The sequence below is a fragment of the Manacus candei genome, unplaced genomic scaffold, assembly GCF_025592945.1.
Source record: "Manacus candei isolate 608988 ecotype Guabito, Panama unplaced genomic scaffold, ASM2559294v1 h1tg000014l, whole genome shotgun sequence".
NCBI classification, from domain to species: Eukaryota; Metazoa; Chordata; class Aves; order Passeriformes; family Pipridae; genus Manacus; species Manacus candei.
Window position 1 is genome coordinate 35,559,636 of NW_026138062.1, and position 26,521 is coordinate 35,586,156.

Genomic DNA, 26,521 nt, shown 5'->3' on the forward strand with positions numbered 1-26,521 from the left:
ACATTTTTAGTTTGGACCAAGATTTTTGTTCATATTTTTAAATTCTGTACATTTCACATTCTTAGAGTCTTGGGAAGATAATTTTGTTTAAAAATGAAAACATTCATTTAAGCTGTGTTTCATTTGAACACAAAAGGAGAAAGCAGACTTTTCAAAAGGTATAAAGTTTATTCAAGAACTCAGTTTTCAATTCTCGCAATTTCCTTTTGCATAAAGCTATATAAAGATAGACAAGTGTAAACACTAAAGGACTGTAAAATGGAAACAAAAAGGATTGAGTTTGGGCAATCACCAATGAAGTTTTACTATAATTTTTCTGCTGTGTAACAACTGCAACCAGTTACAAGAATTGCTGTAAATAATTCTTTTTGAGGGAGTAAATATTTTTTTCCCCACCACAATAAGGTTCACTATGCTGGTAGTGATTTTTTTCTCTTCTCCATTTGGGTAACACTTTTACAAATAAATTAGAGAACTGCATACTCACACTGCCCTGTGCCATAATTTTCTGTTAATCTGTAACTATTTGCTGAAATTTGATTCAAATAGAAACAGTAATTTTTAAGTATTAATAAGAAAGGGAAAGACATCCATGTGGAGATATCAGAAATGATAATTTAGTGATGTATGAGCTATATTGAGATTAACAATTGAGATTTTAGCATCACCTGATTACAGTGTAGTAATTTTAGTGTAAATTTTGTTTTACCACTAATCACATCTAAAAGAAAAAAGATCCAAAAAAAGTTCTCCAGTGATAGGATGTTGCCATCCATGCTTTAAAAAATGTACACAACTTCTACACTGCAACAATACTTCTGATAACAATGTTGTAGCATAATGATAAGAAGAATGAAATTTAAGCAATGAAAAGGGGCAAGTTGGTTATTTGGGTGATGGCAGCACTGAGGGTACAGCAGACCTGTTTATTTTTCAATAATAATCAGAATCCACCTGTGAACTGAGGCAAGTCCAGAAGGTTTATCTGTACAAGAAAGGTGGTAGTTATTGCAATGTCTAAATGAAGTGCCATTAGTAGTGTTACCAGTCAGGGTAACACTACTGTCTGAGCTGTATACCTCAGTTCTGTAAAAACATTAACTAAAACAGCACAACATCAGTGTAAGAAGTTGCAACAGAAGTGGCTTCCATATACCCAGAAGGTAGAGGTTATTCTTGCGATACATGGAAAGCCTTAGTTCAATCCTTTGTTCTTTGTTAACTGGCAAATAACATTTGAAAATGTGCCTCCAAAACAAAAGCTTAAAATATAACATAAATATAACTTAAAGTGCTGTGCTTCTATTGCTGGCAGGATAGGCAGTTTGTAACTAATTTACAGTGATTAGATTAGGTGAATGATTAGTTTGATACTACATGGAAGTGGACATATGTTCTGTGGTGTCAGAAATTTGGGAAGGGTGACAATTCAAATGCCTTTGAAACTAGACAGTGACTGAAATCTCTAAGCACTTCCCAGTTTTGCTGTTAATACTACATCTTATTATAAGAGACTGTTGACATTACAGCCCTCCAAGCTACTTCTTCTAGGAGGAATTTTTAGGAATATGGCACATGCAAAGGTATTTGCTGATCTTTATTTTAATACTCATACTTTCTATCCAATGAATAAGCTAAGTCTGCTCGTAATTTGGTTTGTAAAAGCTTATGCATGGAGCTGGAACCACCTAAACTGCCTAAGGAATACTGAAGATGAATACTGTTTCTGTTAAAGTCTGCCTCAGAAGAGGGCTTAGTTGGAGGGGCAGATATAATCAAGAGATATTGTTGTAGAGATATAAATTCTTCTCTTTATGGCCAACAGCCTCAGACCTGCTCCTGAAGGTAGGAGCGAGTGAGTCTAAGCCCAGGAAAAGGGAATTTCAGATGTTAAAGAAGTGTGGCTTCCTACTTCTCATTTAGGGAATGTATTAGCAATTGGAGCAGTCTCCAAATAATATGTGAGACCTTGCTTCAATTGCTTAAGCTCAGCTTCAGCATTTTCTACTTGCCCTGTTGAAGCTCTTCTAGCTTGCATTAATTGTGGGGGCTCCACAATTAATGCCGAAGGGCAGTTTCAGTTTTGTACATCAGACTAGTTAGGTAAATTGCAAAGGCAGCCCTTGAGGCAGGGACTGCCCAGGGCTTTACCGCAATACCAGTGGATACTGTCAACAGGGGACTGTTCCTCAGCTCAGGCTTTTGTGTGTACCAGGCATGTTAACTGAGTGTTGGTTTTCTTCCCTTGTTCAACAGAGCCGAAGTAGCAAGTTTAAAAAAAGCTAGTAACTATTTTGTTCCAATTCTCCTGTTTTAAGGATGATTATTATTTTTTCCAAAGGATGGACATTCTGTGGTTTACTAACAATTATGGGTTAAAATCCTTCTGTAAATAGACACCAAGGCACCATGTGATAGCAGCTCCTTCCTGGATAACAATACCATCAAGTGTATACAAAACAGCATCAAAGGAATTAAAAACCCATGAGGTTTAAACAACAGACTATTAAATACAAATCTTGCTACCCAGAGATGTGCAAACAATTTATTTGTGTTCAGTGCAACACTGTACAGGGGAATGGGTCTGCAGCTGTATTTCTTTACAAGGTTAATAAAGAGTTTGTCAACTCTGGTGAGCACTTATTTTGTAACCCAAGTCCTAATGTAAAAAATAAAGAGCAGTTTTATTCTGTCCATTTGTGATGGAGTCCCACTCTGTCAGGATCAGAAATATCAGTCAACAGCTGCAGACAGAAATAAAATATTCCTGTTAATTGAAACCTGTGGGCTGTGTAAAAGAACTTTTTTCCCCACTGCTAAAACAATTCCTTGTGTCAGACAATCTGAAGCCACACTTTTTTCTTTTTAGTGGTCCAACTGGCAGAACAAATTGCCTTATTGAATTAGCATGTCCTAAAATAAAAAAGGATTTAAATGAATATGATAGTACAGGCAGCAGAACAAACAACTGCTATTATAAAATTTAATAACATATTTCTCTGTTGTATAGTGGACAGAAATGAGATGCACGAAGGTATTAATGACTTCTGGAGTTTTTACTATTAGTTATTTTTATATGAATCTCATTAATAAGCAAATCAGCATATACGTTGCCAAATTAAAATAGAAAGCTTTAGCAAATTAACACCTTTTACAGAGAACTTATACAAATATCACATTTTTATATCATGTGTTATTGCAAGAACAAAATTGCATAGACCATTTGCTGGCACTTTCTGAATTCTCCAAATAATGCTTTGTCTTAGCAAATAGTTCAAGTAGTTCCCTCAATCTAAATTCACCCACTCATACAGTAAGTGCTTACAAGTAGTGAGAGAAAAAACCCACGGATCTCAAAAATAGGAACAATGACATAAACATCTGAACTGAATAATAGTTCAGCAAGGAAACATATTAGTTTTATTTTTTTATGCTCTCCATAAGGCTGTTTTCAAAGTGTTACTGACAGAACATGTAATTTGATTCAAGTCATTCTTCTGAAGCTGAAATGTCATTTGTGCTCTTCTTCCCCTTACACCCTGTAGTCCAGAACTGTAGATACAAATTTGCTTCCTAAATTGAAGTACTTAGTTTTTTAAATTCTGAAAAATACTCTTTCAGTAATGCTTTTTAGCAGTAATACAAAACTCAGATGCACAAGGGGGTGTGCGGCCTTTTCTGGTGCCTCATTGGCAGACACGGCTGTACTCTTGGCAGGTGGAGCCCACGCCAGCCACTGACAAGTAGAGCTTTCCATCTGGACACACACAGATTTCATAGAGCCCCTGAGAAATACCGGATCCACCCCTTGTACCCTCAGGCAGTTTGGGCAGTCGCACAGTTTCAGCATCGAGCAAAAGCTGTGTGGGAAAAAGCAGGACAAATGGGCTTGTTAGAGGTAATAAAGTAAAGCAATAACATGCCATAAAACAAGCTGCATTTGTCTAGGCAGATATCTAAGAATGGCCTTCTACCCCGACTTGTTATATACAAAGCTGCTCTGAGAGCTAGGCTCTTGGCAGGCACTGGAACACATGTGGGGATAAGCTGGTGCCCACCATCTATTCATTAGCAGAGACCTCACGAAGTTCAAGGTCCTGTACCTGGGTTGGGGCAATCTCAAACATGGATACAAGCTGGGTGATGAATGTAGATTAAGAGAAGTCCTGAGGAGAAAGATGTGGGGGTATTGATGGATAAAAAATTGAGTATGAGCCAATAATGTGCACCTGCAGCCCAAGAAGTCAATCACATTCTGTGTTGCATCAAAAGCAGTGTGGCCAGCAGGTCAAGGGAGGGGATTCTGCCCCTCTACTCTGCCCTGGTATATTGTGTCCAGTTCTGGGATCCTCAGCATAAGAAAGAGATGGACTCGTTGAAGTGAGTCCAGAGGAGGCCACAAAATTTTCACAGGGATGGAGCACATGTACTATGAGGAAAGGCTGAGGGAGTTGGAGTTGTTCAGCCTGGAGAAGAGAAGGCTCTGGGAAGACCTCATTGCAGCCTTCCAGTAATTAAAGGGGGCCTACACTAAAGCTGGAGAGGGACTCTTTTTGTCAGGGATACTGGTTTTAAACTGGAAAAGGTAGATTTAGATTAGGTATAAAAAAGAATTTCTTCCAGCAGTGCGGTACTGGAACAGGTTGCACAGAGAAGTTGTTGATCACTGGAAGTGTTCAAGGCCAGACTGGATGGGGCTTTGAGCAATCTGGCCTAGAGGAAGGTGTCCCTACCCACGGCAGTGGGGTTGGAACTAGATGGTCTTTAAGGTCTCTTCCAACACAATTCATTCAATGATTCTAAGATAAGAGAGGGGATCCCTGCCCATATACTGAATAACAGGACATGAGCACTGCTGCAGGACCCAGTCTGTCCTGGCCTGAATGCTGAAGCCTCACCACCGAGCCAGCTGGTTAAGGACAGACGTGGGTTCATTTGTAGCTCTTTTGTGGAAGAACTGGCATGGTACAGCCTCGCAGAGGGGATAAATAGGATGCTGCATGTTGTGTGCTGTTGCTGACAGGGCAGTTCTTAATGATGTCTGAAGAGCTTCACTACTTAATTTAGCCACTCTGGGGCTGAGTGTCTATTTCTGGGCCAGCATTCCCCACTGGGATGCCTGGGGATCACTATGCTCATGGGGAGCCGACTGCTATCCAAGTTTTATTAGAGAGCTTTTCTCTAAGCTAATACAACATTATGTCAATTGGTAGTATTATTTACATAAATAAAAGTGTTATTGTTGGCACTATTAATGTTAATACTCTGTCTCCTAAAACCTGAGGAATTAAAATAACCAGATGTGAAAAAAAGACTTGAAATTATAGTTATATTCAGTCAGGAAGATCAACCATAGTTATGGAAACAGAAGGGCTTGTACTCACCACACCATCACTGCTGTGTAGTTTGATATCCATCTGCGAAAGAGCTTCAATATTCCCAGCTTGTGCTTTGATATTAATTCCTCGTGGTGCATCCATGCTCAAAGATCGTGTTGGTGATTCCAGCCTGAAAGCAGGAGCAGGAAATTGGACAGTAGCACAATCTCATATGTCCCTTTATTTTTGAAAAGTAAGTAAACTTTGAACAAGCCCTTGCAGGCTCTTGCCTGAAGTCACATAAGTCATATAAAAGATGTAGTTTCTTTTTTCTTCAGAAAAAGGAGGTATCTATTTCAAAACTCACCAAAGCATCCCAATTGAAAAATATAGATTAATTCACGATAGAAATGCAAGGTATTAGTTCAGACATAACTACAGATTATTTCAGTATAACAGTAATGTAATCTTTGAAATCCATTTTTACATTATTTAGTTTGAATTTATTTTCATTTTTCACATAATAAGACCTTGAAATTAATACAATTAGTGCAATCTGGAAGTTTTTTTTATCAACGGGAGTTTTGACACTGCTACTAGTCAGACCAAGATTTCACTCAGCGTATGTGTGTGTGCTGTTTAACTAGATGACATCTGAAACTTAAAAACCATTAACTTAATTTGAAATAAAAATTACTCAACATAACAGAGAGTTGCAAAACCTGCAGTGCCACAAGATGGCAGGAACGTACTGCATTAGCTGAGTAATCACTTCATCAGGTCACCTGTGTAGGATTAATGATTCCTATTTTCCAAAGAGACAAGGCTTTGTTTCTTCAGAATTTTGGTATCATTTCCATGGCAAGTAGTAGAGATAGAAGTACTAACTAAAATTTATGAGAAGGAAAGAAAAAGCCCAAGTTTAGCTACAAACTAATGACTTTTGACTGTTACCTAGAACTGCTTCATCTGGGGACACTGGGAACACTGCAGAATCAGAATCGATACCTATTAGGTTTTGATCCTGAATATTTGTTCACCCTTCCTGATGACACCAGCCCTAAGTTTATACTATCAGCCAATATTTAACAGGTGAATATGAAGGCTAGAGAAAGTGAGTCAACTGGTGGTCCCTGTTTACTTTACATCTTGTTACCTTTCCTATTCAGTACATTCCCTGGACACATATGAAATATTGTGGGTTTCATCCATAGTGCAGAATGCAGATGCGCGTCCCTGTTCCCAGGTCTGCATGTTCTTTTCCACTGTGTTTTCTAGAAATGTAGAGGAGGCTGTGGGTGTGTGTGTGTGCGTGTGCTCACACACATATGCTCACATGATCCTAGCAGATGCTGTGTTGGTTCCACAGCTGCCAATCCGGGTGACTGCTGTGCTCCAGCAGTCCTTTACTTGGTATGCACCAGGTAACGAGTGCAGACGCTGACTGCTAAAGGAATGAGATGATTTTACACACAATCCCGATGTAGCTGTCTGATGGGTTTAATTTACTGAGACTATTTAAATTCTTCCCTTTTTTCCTGTTACTTCATTAAAACTAGAATTTAAAAGAAGTCAGTTTGTGCTTGTGAGAAAGTTCAGTTGTATCTTTGAATTCTTAAGAAGCTAAATCCAGCTGATATCTTAAAACGTAAATCCATGACATCTGAGCACAGTCACTAAACTTCAATTTTTTATCCCCAAATCTGTAAATAAGCAATATTGGCTTATCACTGCTGGCCAGAGGTAGCAGAAGATTCTATCTTCTCTGATCTTCAAAGGTCCTTTCCAACCCAACCCATTCTATGACTTTATGTTTCCATGATCTGCCTCTCCCTGACATCTCCTGGGTTAGTCACCTTCAGTTAGTTTAAGTTCCAGACTGATAATTTAAAATCCTAACAATGGATAACTGCATCATGGTCCCATATTGGGACCATATCCACGAAACAGTTTGATGCCTTATCCCATGAGTCTGAGATGGCACAAACTTCTGTCATGACTATGCTGAGTTAAAGGGCACGAGTATGAGTCTGTTCTGCCTAAGACGACTAACGTAGCAGTAATCTTTATTAAGCAGTGTTTGGGATTTAACAGCTTTTGTATGACTTTTTGTTTTAGATCCCTAGATTTATACTTCTATGAAATGGAAAATCAGTTTTTCCCTGAGTGATTTACGTGGGAAGTCTGCTTCACTGGAATATTTTTCAATGAGCACTTGTATGGATTATATAATGAAAAATTAAACAAAGTTTGTATTTTCAATCCTTAAAATTTAATATATTTTCATAAGTTAGTGTCAAGGTAGTTTAATATAACCTTGCCATAGTTTGTCATCAAAAAGCTATAAATATTGAAATAGCTCATGCTCTTTTGTAAAGTACTTCACCTGTGTAAGCAATCTATATGTAGGCAAAAATTTTTATTTTTAAACTGTATTGAATATCACAAGATGGAGGACTGGGACAGATTTTTGAGAATATATCAGATCTGGAGGCTGAAAAGCAATCAAACACCAGAGAAATATTTCTTACTTTCTACCAATATTAATGCTGGTAAGAAGCCTACAGACTTCAGAAGCATTTTTAGATTTATAACATGACTTACATATAATTTAAATTACATGGCAGAATTACATTTGCTATATTAATCACAATTCTAAATTTCTGCTGTCTATACAGGTCCTATTTCTAGATTAACTAAGGGTGGATTTGCCTAATAAAGCACGTCATTGGAGCTTTCTGGCAATAGATACTGTAGTGAAACAGTGAAGTGGAACTATTATGTGTAAGATTTTAGCAAAGGCAACAGTCAATAACATTAATGATGTATTTCTCTGTACAGCATTCAAAGGTTCAGTGTCTGAAGTCCAGATGTACTAAAAGCAAAACAGGCACCTAGTGTGACTGAGCTGAACCTTGACTTTGAACGTCCCTTCTCAGTCCCCACATTGATGTGCATTCCTCAAAAGTCTTGGCAAAACGAGAATTTAGTTTGTTCGCAAATGCTGGAGGGTGCTTGGAGATTCAGAGGGCAGAAATGGATTGTCTTAAGAGTTTTTGGTCATTTTACAGTGTTTGCTCAAATTTGTGCATTAGAATGATGAAGGAATATATTATTACCAGTCACTTTATCTTTTTTTTTTAATTACAGACACATAAATTACATTTAACAGGATGGAGTGAATGGTCTTTACAATCTAGAGGAATTAATCTATGTAATGTGCTGTCCTAAATGAGACATCTATCACAGCCTGTATCTCATTTAGGAAGATTGATTCTGTATGTAGGAGTAGCTTCTAGGTACTGTGGTAGCTGCCAGGGGTCAATTAGCAAGTGGTGTGGTGCAAGACAAATTGATCGTGACAGCACAACATTTGATGCCAAGGACCTGACACCCCATTATATGTGTCCTGAGGAGTACCCTGGAATAGCTGTTGCCTGACTCTGCCAACTGGAAAGGCAACCCAGAAAGGTTGGAGCACATTAGGCATTCTCCAAGAGATCCTAGCTTTCAAGTTAATCCAAATGTCACCCTATTCATGGACCCCAAACAGTTCCAAGAGAGAACCAAGATGTGGAGAGCTCAGGCAAATGGAAGAGTTCCCTCAAAAGCACATTTCTGATTTGAATTAAGATACTCAAGTAGATATATCCACAGAATGTAAATCAAAAGCCAGACTAGGCCAACTTGTGGAGTAGGTATTTTGCCTTGCTCTCCTTTGCCCTGATCCCTGCAGCCAGGAAAACTGCAGTGTCAGCTAATGAAAGGCAGGGAAGAGTGAGGGAATAGGTGATCCCTGTTAATAGTTTATAGCTCTGTCACCTTCTGGCTATTGGTCCTCCATAGTCCATCGCAACTAAAGCAACAGATTACAACAAAGATAATGTTTTCACTGCTGTCTTCTTACTTGTTGGCAAGATAGTTCCAGCAGTTGACTGTACTGTCTTTGCTGGCTGCCAAGGAAGTTTGGTGCTGAGGTGTGCAGAATAATTCGTGAAGGATTGTGGGAAAAGTCTTGAGGGAACCTCGGCAGCATCCACGCTCTGGATTAGAAACAACCCCAACAACCTAAAGGCTTGGAGATTCCCCTTTTCCTACAAGCAAGTTGCTAACTTGTAGAGATAGAAGATCACCAGAAATTGCTCAGTTGGTTGTTAGGGAGGATGTGAGGGCAGTGACAGCCTGATGCAGTTGTAGTAAAGAAGCAGCTGATACTGCCTGTTCATGCTGCAGCAATATTGATCTAGTTTTTCATCCTGTTCTGGCAGGCATTAGAAGGATACCTTACTGATCTTTTAAGTGTCACAAGGCACTAGAAAGCTGGTTTTAGCACTGCAGAAAGAGTATCACAATTTTATTAACCCCAAGTTTCCTACTGCAGTTTGGGGTTGCTTGACTCAGAGCAGGAGAGAGGAACCAGCTTGCTCTTGTGAACTTGGAGAATTGTTTAGTCCTTGCTTCCATTTTTTGACCTTTCCAGCTCATGAGTCATCATCTCTTCTGCATTCAATGGAGAGAGAATTCCTTGGTATGACCTTAGGTAGAAGTTCCCCATCTGCACGCATTCTTCCCTACCTGAGGAAGACTACGGTAACTGTGATTGGACTGAACAGGTAGACAGCCTCTAAAATTGTGGTACACCCAACAACTGGTGTGCCCATACTTACAGATAGTAACTCCTCTTTTCCCTCTTTGCTTTTTGGTTAAAATGGCCTGATCAATTTTACCACACAGAGAAGATTTCATAAAATGTATACCTGCCATAAAAGTGATAAAAGCAAGGTAAAGAATTTAGCAGTGCATGGTGTATTAAGTATTTGAGTGAAATATGTTCTTGTACCAGTAAATGAGAAATCTGATTTTTATATTTCATTAGATATGCTAATCTATCACTTCCACTTCTCTAATGCTGTCTTACTTCCATAGTGCTTCAGAATAATTAAAATAAAAGGATCCATGCAAAAGGGACAAATATATATATTAAGGTTTGATTTTTGAAGAAAGTAATATGAGGAGGCAGAAGACAGTGAAAGATCCCACTCCCCTTTTTTTCTGCCATTTAGTCTTTGTAGGACTGAAGATGCTGCTTCACACTTGTTCCTAGGCATTGATATGGGAGCATACATGGGAAATACAGTATTAGAGGAAAGACTGAAGAATATGAAGAAAAAAGGAGATACAGCATTGTAACTCAGGAGAGCTGGAGCGGGAATACTGGTACTTGTTCCACTGGTGTGTGTTTCCATATTGTTTCCCCTGAACTTCCTTGAAGATGATAAACTCAAACCTGATAAGACTGTCTCCTACTCTTCCAAGTAGACAGCTGTTTGACCCACCTCTTGAGTAAAAAATCTCCATGACTTCTCAGACTCAAAAAACATTTTCAAGAAACAATGTGCTTTGACTAAACTGTTCCAAGGCTAAATAAAGCCATGTCAGTGAGTTCAACAAGGTTGCCAGTTATGACACTGAAGATCTGATCCTGCAAGCTTGCATTCCTGTGAAAGTAAACACTGTGCAACTCTTCCTGTGCATGTGTACTTAAAATACTAAGCTTATCTTTTTATAAGGGCATGCAGTGATAGAAAAAGGGGTAATGGTTTTAAACTGAAAGAGAGTAGGTTTATATTAGATATTATGAAGAAATTTTTTGCTATGAGGATGGTGAGACACTGGGACAAGTTGCTCAAAGAAGCTGTGCATGCCCCATCCCTGGAAGTGTTCAAGGCCACGTTGGATGGGACCCTGAACAACCTGGTTTACTGGAAGGTATCCCTGCCCATGCTGGGGGGGTTGGAACCAGATGATCTTTAAGGTCCCTTCCAACCCAAACCATTTTGTGATTCTATAACCAAAACATCTTTTTCACATTGTTAAGTAAAGAAGAAACTCTCATATGCCTCTGGCATGCTATGAACACCTACCCCAGAGTTCAAATCTGACCTTGGAAAGGTGAAAGGGGAACAAAAATTAAATCAGCCAGTGACTGGAGGTCGTGGAGCAGAGGAAGAATAGAAAAGGTAAGAAAAGAAGGGAAAAAACCCACAAGATAAAAATGGTTAAAAAAGAAAATCTTTAACCTGTCGAGGAACTATTGTTTTGAAAGTCAAAAAAGCAACCTAGAGGATTTTGTGGGCTTAATTGGCCTTGGTTCTCTGTAGGTGTCTGCTTTTAGCCCTGCTTTTTGAATGCATGTTAACCTTTAAAAGGCAATAGGAGTATATTGACTTTTTGATTAGTCTGAAAGCAGTTTAATTCCTCAGCAATGCAGCTAAACATCGTAAGAGGGTAAACCCTAGACAGAGCATACACTAGTAACACAGGAAAAAGAGATTGTCAGTGTTTATTTATGGTCCAGCATACACAATTTCAAACCATATCCTCTCTTTATGAGGAAGCTGGATTCCTGTTGACACGAACTGAGCAAAACTAAGCTGGAGTTCTCGAGGTGGAGAGTGAGCAGCAGGCACAGACTGATGCCAACTGCCAATTCCCACTCATATTTACTTATGTCCCAGCAGCTTGATGTTTTGAGGTCAGGCAAGTGTGGGGGGGGGGCGATGTAGCAAGAAGAATATGATTACCCAAAGCTGAGGATCTTGGAGTTCTGCCTTGTGTCTTTTGGTTGCTTGCCAGAAGGTCCAAAGGCAAAGAAGGACAAAACAACAGAACTGAGATCTCAGTCTTGGTATATGCCTCATTTCTGTTTTGTTTTGTAAGAGTATTTTCTTTGGAATGGCTTCTAATATTACATCTTCTTGCAAAGAGAAACAGCATGTTCCAGCAACTGTGTATATCTTAAGGACATGGAAGTGTCAGTATTCAACAGTAAACTGTGATAGCTCTTCCTGAATGTCAAAAAATAGGAAATACTAATGACTCATTAAATCTTCTTCCCTGATAAGTTTCTGCATATTAATGAAAATATAGCAGTTTTCAGCTATATTTTCTCAGTCAGGCCTTGGCACAAAATTCTGATTTGATGTAACTTCTATAAATCTTTCAAATGCTGGCTGATTTTTCTTTCTAAAATGTCCCATTTTGCATCACACATATTGAATTCCTTCATTTAAAGGTGGAATAATTGCTTCCTACCCGGATGACACTCTTCCATATTTCTTTCATTCACTTTGATATTCTAAGTCTGAGCTTCACTGAGTCAAACTAAATGAAACAATGAAAAAAAATTGACTGAAAAGCTGCATCCATTTTTCCTTGTCAAGCCCATTAGTTGGTCAATGGTCATATTACATTATCCCAATTTTTGTAGCTTGGTTTAAAGAAATAATTTTCCAAGGGTTATTGCCTCCTGGGAGTTGCTTGCACCAGGACAAATATTCTGTTTCAGTAAGATTAATGTCAATATCAACAGCTCCCTTACAATGAATCCTAAGTCAATCTATTATTTATGCCACAATAAAATGTAGTATGCATACCAGTATATTTTTAATTTTAAGTTAAAAAAAGAACTTTCATTAATTTTCTCCCAAGTGAATCTGGCTCTTTCATTGCAGAAAAATTTACAGGTAAACTTATAGTAGCACAAGATACAGCTTAATATTAAAATTGTACTTTCAACTTAACTGTGCTAAAACTAGTAACTCTCCAAAATAAAGTTTTTGTGACAGTAATAAAAAAGATCACCAGTCTGCTGAAAATAAAGAAAAATTGTCTGATAACATCACAAGAAAACAAATAGGGTACAATTGAATTCAGAGAAACATACTATGAGGATGTCTGTTCAGAGGCAAGTGTACATACACATGAACTCCGTTAGAGAAATGGCTTGAATAAAACAGCTGTTCATAAAGCAGCTCATTTTCCCAGGAATTCTGCAACTTTTAAAAAAAATCTTCAGTGGTCCTACATTGCAATTGAGAGCCTATAAAATAGTGGAGCAATTAGTTGTAATTTGATTTTAAAAGTCACTTTTCTTCTTGATTCTTCTGCTTATTACTTAAATGTGTTAATGAAAACGGCATTTTGGAGGGTCCATCATTTTGTCTCCAATCACCTAGGAAAGTCTCAAAATATGCTGTGCTTTGCTGACAGCTTGTAACACCTCTGACCACTAAAAATAGACAGAAATGTACATTAAAATGCACATTCCAATATAATTGGGATAATATAATTGTTATAATAAACACCCCAAATACTTCAGTAACAGCAGACCTACTCTGAAATAATTAAGCTATTTGAAATAGTAGGCTCTGCTTTTTCTGGTAGCCTTCTTTCTTCAGACAAAAATATTCTTGATATTTACACTCATACATATACAGACAGTCCTACTCTGCGAAGCACTAGTAAGTTGTTACTAATAGTACTACAGGACTTTTGTAGGGCGTGTATAATATTGCTGCAGGATCATTTCTTTTAAGTTTATTGGATTCCCCTCCCACATGTCTGTATTGGTTAGGGCTAGGGCATTCATTATTCAACCACTTCAGGGTTAAGTTCTCACCTATAGAGGGGAAAAAAGGGACCACTGAACCAGTTTTGCATTTCTCTTTGTGCCAGCTCTCGAAAGGAGTTTTCATCATACACGATACAGCTGGGCTTATTGTGCTTGGCTGGAACACAGGGGAGTGAAATGATAAAATCATGGAACGGAGAAACCAAGAAATTAGATCACAAATACTGACTAGGCTGAACTAAGCAACCTATAGCATATGCATTTTCTAAAGCTAAAACAATCCTGTAATGACCTTACAGAATATTGAGCTCCCGCAGTAATGGATTCTTAGACTCTTAGTGTTTTACATTAGACAACCATTGTATGAAAATAAAATCATAATTAATCAGATTCTATGGTAAATTCATTTTTCCATAGATAAACTAATCCATTTATCCCTATTTATTCATATATTTAAATCATTTTGCCCATGGACTTATTACAAGTTTATAACTCAAAAGAGCTTGGATATGGAGTCAAGTCTGTTATTTGCTCTAATGCTGAATCGTGGTGCCTAAATTTTAAATATTCCAACATCAGAGATGAAGGACCTAGGAAAGTGGGCAATCTGATGACCCAAGATTAGAAGAAGAGACAGATTTTTAAATAAATAAATCTATTGGGTCTTTTAGCTTATTGTGTCTTATGCAAAAAATGAACAAGGATAATGATGAAGGGAAGAACCCTGAGGCACTCTATTACTTCTGGTGCCATTCTTAAATGTTAGGAGTATCTGCTGCTCTTGAAGATGTCAGCTGGTATATTCTTCAGCATATTTTCCTTTCCTTTAAATTAAATTTAAAAAATCTTATCATGGATTTATTTCTTGAGCTAGCCTGTGCTCTAAGTTTGTTCCATATTTATGTTGTAAATCTGAAATGCATGGCAACAGAAGATTCCAGTACAGCTCAGTTATGAGATTCCAGATTCAAGGGAATTGTTCAGGCACTAACGCTGCTTATGGCTTAAGGGGGATCTCTGTTCACAAGCAAAATTACAAAGCCAGATTTGAATAACAGATGTTTCCAGCTCCTGAGGTTTTGGTTAACAGAATTCTTTTTTACATAAGAAACGTAAAAGAACTGTTCAAAGTTCTAGGACAAATGCAGTTAATTACATGTTCTCTTAAAAGGAGAATAAAAGAGTTCCCAGTTTTAATGGTACTTTGAAAAGACTATAAAAGCAATTTAAAAGAACATTTATTCAAAACACATACTCAAAAACATAGCAGATCTGATTATTACAGTGTACTCATTTGTTTACTAGTTTTCGACCCATCTTCAATATTGAGATGTTTTTGCCTGTTTGCCCACTGTCACTCAATGCAAAGTTGTTGAAGGAATGAAGACTGAAGATTAGACTGAGATACGATTAAAATAGAAGCTTCTCTCAAGACTGACAGTTGTGATGAAGAGTGGTAAGCAGAGCTAATTCAAAAGAGGTCTCTTTGATGACCTCAATTTTATGATGTGCTGACTCTCCAGGTAATTAAAAATGGCCAAGCTCTCACTGAATGTGATTGAATCTGGCACATCACAGATGTTTCCAGCATGGCTATAATTTTCAAATTACTTTAATAATATCATAAAATAACGTATTGTATTATAAAATAACGTATAAACTTTAATCTCGTATAATAACAGCATCTGCATCGCTGTTGTAAAAAATATTTAGTATTTTCATTATGAGTAGTTTCATAAAATTATCTTCCAGGTTGAAATTTTCCATGCCTTTCTTTTATGTATCTCAAGCAATTTTTTATTTAATGTTTAGAAGCACAGAAAGATTTCAAGTAAATGGAGTTCTTCAGTACCCACTGTTTATAGTGTCCACATGTTCTCCATGAAAAGAAGCACTGAAGTGAAGATGCTTTGCTGACAAGCAGGTCATACCCTTCCCCTCTTGTGATGCGTTAGCACAGTGCCTGAATGTGCCACACTGTCACCAGAGTCCTCACAACTGAATTTTCACAACTGCACACACAGACTGAGGGAGAGGGGAAAGAGTGAGCAGCAAGGGTGCACATGTGCAATGTATCTTGACAGAATTACTGTTACGAGGAAATATTTCCTTTTCTTTTTCCAGTGTTTGCCCCACGCACATCCTTATGGTGAGTGTCTCCTATTTCCTGCCTCCTCCCCAGCTCCCTTGTTGTAAGTGCAGATAGGTATGTTGGTGAAAGATAATGTAAGGGATGATCGGCTCAACTCAACATTACATCTTAGATCAGTGACAGCACAATCACAGACTTACAAACAGGGCTCCAGGTGGTCATCTGCAAGGTGTCTAGAACTGCGACAATCATTAATGAAGTTTTCACGGTGGTTTGTGCTCTGGTGGAATATGTTGTAATCACTGATGACAGTTCACTTTAGCAAACTCACTGAGCAGTCTGACATCGTCAGGGATCCAGTTCAACAGTGTAGGTGCAGAAATCATTACAACTTTACTCTTTGCACTACTGACATAAGCAGCCATGGAAAATACTAAAATGACCATTTTATACAAGCAGCAGAAACAACTCCTATTGATTTTAATGTGTTAAGTGACATCCCTGAAAAACCGAGGCTTTAGGAAGAACATCAACCACATGACTGGCATAAGTGAAATTCATTTATGACAGTGGGCAGAAGCCTGGCATGTGTTGTCAGGGAGATCTTACCTCGCAAAAAGGCCACTAACATCAGTGCATGGATTTCATCTCCTCCCGTTACTGATGTATCTATCTATCTATCTATCTATCTATCTATCTATCTATCTATCTGTCTATCTGTCTATCTGTCTATCTATCTATCTGTCTGTCTATCTATCTATCTATCTATCTGTCTGTCTATCTATCTATCTATCTATCTATCTATCTATCTATCTCTATCACTGGTTCCAGAGGCCAGCAGTCCTTTGAAACAGGAAACATGTAGCTGCTTAGGAGAGCAGCTCTGACCGCCAATGCATCTATGTGGAAATAGGCTCACTCAGAGACATGAGTCTGTTTCCAGTGGTCACCAAAGGTCCTTCCTACTTCAGGAGATAAACATCTTCCATGACAGCAGGACAGAGGCCCTTTGCAGACTCAGAATTACAGAAGGCAGGATGATCTAATCAGCAAAGTAAATCTATCTCTTATGAGCTATTTGTCCATATTGTCCATACATAAAATGATACCTTATGCCTTGCAGGTGAAGCACTATAGTTTGTAATCTAAATTGCAATGAACAAGATTTTGCAAGAATATGAGTGCACACAAAATGCTTGTAGGACAAGACAGAGAAAACAGACTGTGCTTGGAAAATTCTTTTCACTTCAGGATTAATATTTACAGGTAAAATCACTGCTTAAAAGACGAGCAGATGTGATGTAGTACCCAAGCCTTAGCTGATAGAGTTTTTTCAAATATTCAAGTCAGAAATGCTTCTGAAAGGTGATAAACATGATGTCCTGTATCATCTGATCCTTCTAAACTATGCCTTTTTACACATTTGAGTCCATCAAGTGAATGGAAAGAAATTCTTTAAAGCTTCCAAAAGAAGTACTTGATGGTGTTCTTAGTTAACTTGAGTGCAGTAAAACATATGAATGCAAATTTATATCTAGCAAATTAATGCCAGGGCTCATAAAATTACATTGCAGTACAAATATCTCACTAGTCAGGCAGCAGAGGTGCCTTGCAAACACTGAATCATAACTGTAGTCTTACTTTCTGTTATGTAATTCTTTATCTCCTGAATGACTGGGCTTTTGATTTGCATAATGAATGCAAATAAAAATGACTGTACTTCAATTAGTTAGATGGTATTTTTAGGCAATTAGCATGTAAGCATTAGTATTACAAATATGATTAAGCAATTATTTAGCAAATGCTTTTACCCTGGTTGACTTCTATACATCTCTTTCTAGATTTCCCTCATAAGTCTTACTCATACAGCAATAAAACTCCCCAACTTCAGTTTTCAGCTTTCTGTCTTATTACACAGTTTAACAGTAGCAAATACTTCAAGTGCAAAAAGAAATCATATTATCAATGGGGAACGGAAAGGATAAAAGAGAGCCCTCAGAAAGAATCAGGGGGAAGTAGAAGCCAGAACTCCATTAAGTGGAGTTACTGGATACCATAGAACAGAAGTAAAAATTAGAGGGTATATATTAATTATGAATACATAGACAGGAAGAGCTCTACCATCAGTACAATAATTTACCCTAAACAAATACCTAGAAGATGTATCATTCTGCCCTCAAATTATCAATATTCTATAACATGTTAGTCACAAGCCCATGAATACATATTTTTATGCTTTTAAGTGCTGGACATAGGTATTTCACTTCAATATGAAACAATGCTTCTTAAGTTACATATTTTAAGTTTTAGTTAATGCCAGTATTATACATTTGTTTAGAATACATCTGTTTCCCAGGGGAATGTTGAAATATTTTCAGTATATACCCATAAGACATTAAATATAACCATATTCTGGTAACATATGTATATTTATAATCATACCCTGACAAAAGTTTTTGCTCTGTAATGGTGATATCATTCCTGCTATAGTGCTTTTCAAAATCAAGAATAGTGGAATGATGTAGATAATTCTGAACTTGGATGTAAACCCTCAGTTGAAGGGCTGGCAGAGTACCACAAACTGACTGAACTAAAAGTGATTTCCCAAAAGATTTGTGCTCAGAAGGCACAGTTGCTGGCTGTCAGATAGCCACAAATGGCAAATATGAGAACAAAGATAGTACTCATTCATAAGTATTGTGTTTATTATGCATAGTATACAGTTAGTTAATAAATGGAAAAATGTCATATTTGTCATATTTGTAAGCACACCTCCATAGCTTTAGGAAAGGAAAATGCTCAGTTCAGAAATACTGTTTCGCTATTTAAAGGGTTTTGCTCATCCACTGCTTTCCTTCAGAAAACCACAAGCCATGTAGATCACAAGAAGCAAACAGTATCAAAATGACAAAACTATGTATGAGCTCTGTGTTATTCAAGGATACAAAATTTAGGAGGAACAGAATAATAGGCTAAATAATATTCTAAGTTGCTGTAAATTATCAGAAAGATATGTTAGAATCAGAATGGAAAAATGTCTAAACTTAGACATCAGTTTTCACAGAGATTGTTATTTGATAACAAGGGATATAAAAGGATACGTGTGCTAGCATGAAACTCTGGATAATATCAGAAAAGGCTACTTCCAGTACCTGACACAGAATCTGGGGAGAAGATGGCTTTTAGGGAATTGTTACAAATTTCTCTGTCTACGTCATCTAGTTCCATGAGTTGCTGTTACAGATTTCCCATCTACATTTTATGTCATAAGATATGTGTCTGAACATGAGCTTCTCTCATTCTGTTTGAATTCAGACTTTTGGAAGCAAGATACTTGTTTCCATTAAAACTTTGCTGTGATCCAATTATAGGTGGCGGCTAAATAAATTCTAGCGAAGCCCCAGGAGACCTGATTGATGCGAGTTTTCAAGATGGCAAATACACACCAAAGTACAAGGGCTGTGGCCATTTTTATGAAGAGCCATGGAAGAGGTAACACTTTTTATATAGTATTTTAAATAATACACAATATATATAATAGATATTATACGTATAATGCCATATATTACATATTACATAAACCTATTGATTTTGCTATTCAGCAAGGAATTCTGAAACATTAGTTCAATTCCCTCTTCATCCTGAGGGGAATGAAACCTGTACCTCTTACCTCTATTTGCCAGACTACAAAACAGTTTGGCAGGAATAAAAAGCTGGATTTCAGCAACCTCTGTGGTGAATGTCAGCCTTTGCACAACCAAGTAATCTGGCAAGACACAGAGCAACTACACAGGGATAATCTTATGCTCAGGACATTCATCTGGTTCTTTTGTCAGGATTATTTTTTATATAAAAACTGAAACTCCCTGGTCTCTTCCTATTCCTTGCTGAATGCCCTAAACACAAGAATAACATGTGCTTCCTCTTGTTTGCTCTCCTGTGGTTCCAAGACCATACAGAGGGTCAGATTCTGTCAAAGGGAGGAGATGTGACCCAGCAGATGGGTGCTTGTGGCCAAAGAAGCACTCCTGCAGATAGAAGTCCAGATCTGTTTCTGTTCTCACCTGTTAAAATGGGCTAGTTTCAACAAGGTGCCTCCTGAGTGGTGTTCGTCTGGGAAGCATATTTCCTGGATATATTCAAATCTCACTGTTGACTATAAACATGCCATTGAGATGTTTGTCGGACACTTATTACACGCAAGACCCTGTTTTTAGGTCTCCACTAGGTCCTAAAGTCTTAACAAATTTGGTAAATGAAAACAATGTATCTTATTTAGATAGAAGTTCATGAAAGGAATTAAAAAGTAGGCAATGTTATTTTAAACTTAGGAAAGCTTCAATCTTGAAATGTAGATTTTGTCGTTATAATTTTTCCTACCAGTTGGAAGTAAGTGCAAGCACGTCTCCTTTTCTTTACGAGTGAGTCATAAATTCAATCTATTAGACTGAAAAGGACCCTATATGTTTCCTTCAAATTACAAAAGAAAAGACAGTTACTGACCACAGTATAATTGTATTGCTCTGTCTCCATTACTTAGCTATAAAAAGATATGTTCTAACACACTTATCTCTTTGTTTCCAGGATAGCAGTCTATCTTGAAATTCGGCATTTGGACAAGAAAACCAGCAGAATGTGTAATTCAGAGGCCATTTGTGTCAGCTTTGTTTGAAATCCTGCTCTAAATCTGAATGACAGAGAATGAATGTGGCCTCCGTTCACATGACATGAGCTGAAAAGTTATGAGCATTAACAGCTTTACAGTCAGCTCCTTGAAACATGCAACTGCATTTTAGTAGGTTTTCTTGAAACAGTATTCCCTACATTTAATGCTTCATACCATGGCACTTTATACCACATTCATCCAGCATATCATATTCACACGGCACAGCACAACCACCAAAAGAAAAACAGAGGGAAAATAGCAGAAGAAAGTAAAAGTGTAGAGATAAGGCTTGAGGTGAGAAAATATGTTATATTACCCACAGCTTGGTATTCACTACCTTAATCTGGAAAGGAAGCATATTTAAATTTAAAATAGAAAAGTAATACTTAAAATCACATTTTAAATTTTCATATTGAAGCGCTTTTCAGTAGGTAGGTAGGTTCCTGTATTTAACAGTGTAGAATGAAACAGAATATTTATGAAGAATTACAAAATAGCCATTCATTGGTAAACTTATCTGAGCTCCTTCACAACAGAATCCATGAATTTTGTTTACACTGACATTTAAGATTACCCTTGAAAGTAACCTTTTTCCAGCTTGAGCTTTACAAATTGGTCTTCTCTGCCTACATCTTAACTTAGCATCTGCACTGCAGACCAGTGCATTTGCTTCTTAATCCTTCCCAGAAGCCCTCCATGAAAAAATGAGATTATTGCTATCTCTGCTTTCAAACTTGACCCTGATTATGACAGAAAAAAAATGAATAAAGGATGGAGGAATTTTGAACTTCTCTGGGTGAAGGGCTGCCAGGATAAGAGACAGGAGAGGGACATTTTACAAGCAATTAGTGATAAAACAAGGAGGAAAGATTTAGATTAGACATTGGGAAGAAATTCTTTACTGTGAGGGTGGTGAGGCACTGGAACAGGCTGCCTAAAGAAGTTGTGGATGCCCTACCTCTGGAAGTGTTGAAGGACAGGTTGGATGGGGCTTTGAGCAACCTGTCTCATGGGACATGCCCATGGGAGGGGGGTTGGAACTAGATGATCTTTAAGGTCCCTTCCAACCCAAATTATTCTATGATTCTATTACTCTGTGATGACACAAGTGAGTGGTATATACATTGCACAGCTACATACCCTAATACTCAGTTTTCTTAGGCTAACTCAGTTTCTAGCACAGGTGTTTAGCAGCTTTAGATTCATGTCAAATGCCATCACAGTAATTAAAAGAAAACTTCTGTCAATTCTGGAAGAATCTATACTTCCCACTATTTTAAGTTAATTGAAGACAGAACTGAATAGGATTTTAAGTATTACATTTGAGCTCTGCTAACACATAGCACCATTCTAGATTAAAAGGTGTTTATAGCTGACATGGTAAAAATCAGTAAAGAGATAAGCCATGAGGTAAACTCACCCATGCAGGAGAAATTTATGAACACTTTGAATTAAGCTCATTTTTTAAATTTAAATGCTATCCTATTTCAAAAACAGGTGGAAAAATTATAATAACAATAGTTGTATGCAGCCTGAAATAGTGTAACTTATTAAACAAAGTGCAGATAAGAACTTAAAATGTAACATAGCACAACAGATGTAGAATAAAACTACTAGCTTTAAGCCTATTTGAATGTTAATTGATGATGCATTTGAACAACCACAGAAAATAGTGGATATGTAGCCAATTAAAATTTAGGGAGAGCCTCTTGACTTTGCAATCATAAAAGTCCATTTCCTACTTTACTAAAATTGAGATAATCACAGAAAATGACAAATTTACAACACAATGAATCTACTCCCTACAAAACTAGACAACGAACACTTACAATGCAGAACCCTACACACTGATCAAAGTCTTTCACATCAAAGTTCTACCATAACAGAAGAAACACATTTTTGGAAGTGGACATCAACATGTAAAAAGAAAAATGTCTTGAGCTCATACTGTCTTCAAATGCAAGCACAAGGTATCTCACCACAAATAAATCTTAAATATAAAAGAGAAAATAAAAATAAGTATCTTAATAGTCTCCCTCTCATTTGCCATTCCCAATGGATTGGCAATCAGCAAGATACAGCGTTTTTGATAGCTTTAATCATCTTCCACTACTCTCTGCTAGTTATCTCTATTGGAGAAGAAAACTTAGAAGAGAAATAATAATAGAAAGTAACAAACTGCCAAGATATGAAAGGACGGAAATATAATTGCTAAGGAAATCCTCTTTCATTTCAAATCTTTCTTTGAACTGGCTTATAAAATGACAGATAACATGTTCATGAAGAGAATATAATTTGAGTTTATTACCTCATCATAACCAGCATACTCAAAATTACATAGAATAATGCACAAAGAAATGCTATCCCACAATTAAGGAGCTCTGAATCATATGAAGTACTTCATAATGATTTTCTCAGCCCAAACTGCTCTTTAGTTGTAGAGAGCTTTGCATATTTCCAAATTTTTCTTTTGAGTCTGCTTTTTCAGATTGACACTAGTTTCTAAAAATCTCGACTAATAACAGGTCAATAACCTGCTGCAGACAAGCAACTCGTATTGTAACATAGTAGAAAAAGCTGTATTTCAGTGTTTCAAAACTGAAAAACAGAAGTTTACAGGAAATCTTTCCATAGAGTTTTAAATATTCACCATCAGCAATAAATAATTCATAATATATTTCCAAATCACAGAGCAATATATAATTTTCCTTCAAAACAGTAACTTGTCACACAAAACAGAAAAGAAGTTATTAGTAATTCTGTGTTGGAAATCATATGTTCAAAAAATGTGAACATCTATAGCAAATAATATTTACTTGTTAGATTTATGTTTTTACTATAAATTCTTACCTAAGCTGTTTAAAAGCTTCTGCTTTTACAAGTGGTGTTTCTACTGAGTGTTCAAAAAGTGCTCCTTCAGGCCCTGCAAAAAAAAAAAAAAGAAGAAAAATACTATAATGTAACAGAATGAAAAAAAAAAAAAGTAACGGTTTTGATATGGTCACCTTGATATCAGATATTCAGATAAGAAAACATACATTAAGAATTATAAGACAAAAAAATATAGCTATATTATTACCATTACAGTATTGATTGGAACAACACAATACACAGGTAATGTAAATATACATTAAATTCTTAAAGTGAAATCTAAAAAGTCTGAAGGTAGAGAAATTTTAAATTACTTGGGACAACAAAATAATAAGATTTGTACAATGTAACTTCTATTACAGTCAATAGAGATAATTTAAATCCCCAAAAATCTTTGCAAATATTACAGTCCTAAATTATCATATTTATTTTTAGACTATTATATGCATATCAAAAATTCTGGCATATAACTTCATCAAAGATTTACCTCTATTTATAGGGAGACTTGCTGAATATAAAATGGTATTTATGAACGCAAAATGGTAATGATTTTGGGATCAGACAGTTTACCTCTTGAAATAAGAGTGGTTTCATTCCAATGAGGAAGAAACAGTAGGCACCCAACCTTACTAGGAGCTTCCCCATTGGACCTGAAAATCTTCCAAGAGCATCCATTTCTGCTCTCCTGCTTATTAGCATTATTGTAGTATCACCAACTCAGTGACTATCTCCCACCTAAGCTTCACCAGGATCAGGGAACTTGCTGAAATAGTACAAAAGCCCTTCAGCAAAAGAGATGGCTCAAACAAGCATTGTGAAGATACTCATCAAAAATTGGAGTGGACTTCCTTAGGCTGAGTGATCTCCAGCTTTGAGGATTCCCATATCTGAGCACTTTTCAGGTGAATATGTAGCAAAGCAACATATTTTAATATATTATTATGATTTTATTATAATAACATTATAATATTAATATATTTTAATAGTTAGGATATTATACAAGGTGGCTTGTCTGGCTGCTCTGTCTGTTAGAATAGGATGTTGTTACCCTCCAGAAAGAATTCTGGGCTGTAGAAACCCTAAGTTAGGGATTTAGACTCTATCTAGACAGAGAATGACAATGGATGATTAGAAAGTACGGTGTAGATAGTATAGATGTGGTATTAGGTCGTATTTAATGTAGTATAAAGGGAAAAAGAGAAAAAATCGCTTGAGGCAACTGCAGAGAACACGGCAAAAGGAAAAGAAAAACCATTAAAAATTAATACATTGCTGAGACAGTTGAGAGGAAGACTGTCACTTCATGAGGGCTAGGGGAAAATTCTTAGCATGTCCTAAGGAAGCATGAAAGAAAGAAATCTCCTTAGCTTGGATGGAAGTACACAAGATATGAGAATTACCACATTAAATCACTCCACCACTTTGAGGAAGCATCGATTTACTAAACTTGTATTTAAATTTTACTCAGCTGTTGATATCCTCCTCATCAATTTAAATAGATTAATCTTTCTGTAACTACTAACTGCCATAAATATAATACTGGAAAATTCAAAATTCATTAATTCAGACAGAGCTTTAAGCCTTCTTCATTAACATTAAGATTATTCTGCATGATAAAACCCAATGTCTTCATGGACACAGTCAATTATTCTCCTGTTCTTGTATTTGTGCTCGTGGGTGTTACAATGTGGCAACCTTACATGTTGAAGATGACAAAAAAACACCCTACACCTTAAGGAATTAAAAATGTTTATCAGAAAATGCTGATTTGGTACAACTAAGATATTTTGCAGGGCTATGTTGATCTGTTGAAAGTGTACATGTGGCTCTTGGGGACACAATTTAGTGGTGGACTTGGCATTGCTGGTTAATGGTTAGACTTGATCTTAAAGGTCTTTTACAGCCTACGTGATACTATGATTCTATGGTTCTATAAAGACACGTAAGTGGTAACAGAGACAGTATCACTTTCACGGAAATAGGGGATAATGGAAGAAAGTCAATAGGAAACATCAGTGTCAGTGCTCCTCAGGGAGAGGGGGTGGTCAGGAGGTGTAAGATGGAATAAAAAGGTTTATTTCCATATTCTAGAGCTATAAACTCTAAGCAGAAATAACCCCTTGCCTTTATGTGAAAAAAAACTTCTTAAGTTTGAACAGTATGACACTAACAAAAAAAACCCCACAGGGCAATATTATTTTGAAATGCACTAAATTGATTTCTTGTCTTCGTTTCCTACTTTATCTTTTAAACTGTAAAGAAAGAACATTAATTATTATATGAATATTACTATATTTACTATTTTATAGGCTACTGCTTATTAATGTAATGTAATTTAATTCTAAAATACACAAGAATAAGATATCAATTTTCTCAATGAGAGGACTGAAGCCAGCAAGATTCATTAACTTCCCACACACCCTATCAAGCAAGGACAATTTTCCTTCTCAAAGTCTAACAGAATGTTTATTCATACCCTCAGATTGTCTCCTACTTAACTTACCTTCTGAGCAGAAGTGTTAAAATCAAACACACATCCTCACATTGCACTTCAGCATTAGCTAGGCAAACTGAAAACCTTTCCATAGAACAGAGCACTAGAAAATCACAGACAGTACTCAGACAATACTTTAGGAAATGTTTATAAATGTCAAACAAGCAGAAGTACAAGTAGTAAACTGCAGAAAGGGTGACATAGTATGTTTGTCCTTAAAAATATTGATCCCCTCTGCCCTGCCAGCTTTCCTTCAAGAAAAAAAAAATGTGTAGAGGTGGGGACATGGTTTTCTGATGAACACAGCGGTTGGCTGAACTTGATGATCTTAGAGGGCTTTTCTAACCTTAACAATTCTGTTTCTATGAGTCTGCCATGACAACATCGTTAGTTATAAAGCAATCAGCTCTTTGCCAGCCAATAAACTGCTACAAAGTGGGTTTCACTCTCACCAATGCCACCTGGAGGTATAAAACCCTACCAGAACAAAATGCTGATGGTCAGTACCTCTGTAGCAACAATGTCTGCAAAATATGCAGGTGATTTCTGAAATAATATTAAAGAGGATGTAATTGGAGTATGCGCTCTTTCAGGTAGCAGTAGTTGTCACGAAGGGTTAAGCTGAGCTTCAGTTTCATACACTTAAATTTAAGAATTTAGTTGCCTA

At 36.9% G+C, this 26,521-nt stretch overlaps 1 protein-coding gene across 4 annotated transcripts in view; it reads right to left on the reverse strand.

Moving 5' to 3' along the window:
- Positions 1–2,665: 2,665 nt before the first annotated feature.
- SGCG (sarcoglycan gamma) overlaps positions 2,666–26,521 on the reverse strand; it is a 104,089-nt gene continuing 80,233 nt past the window's right edge. For all 4 annotated transcript variants that reach the window (XM_051780905.1, XM_051780903.1, XM_051780904.1 and 1 more), the window contains 3 exons: positions 23,340–23,412; positions 5,385–5,508; positions 2,666–3,860 (listed from right to left, as the gene is read on the reverse strand). In XM_051780905.1, the coding sequence (XP_051636865.1) occupies positions 3,687–3,860; positions 5,385–5,508; positions 23,340–23,412 (371 nt within the window). In that variant the 3' untranslated portion in view covers positions 2,666–3,686. The remainder of the gene's footprint in view (positions 3,861–5,384; positions 5,509–23,339; positions 23,413–26,521) is intronic.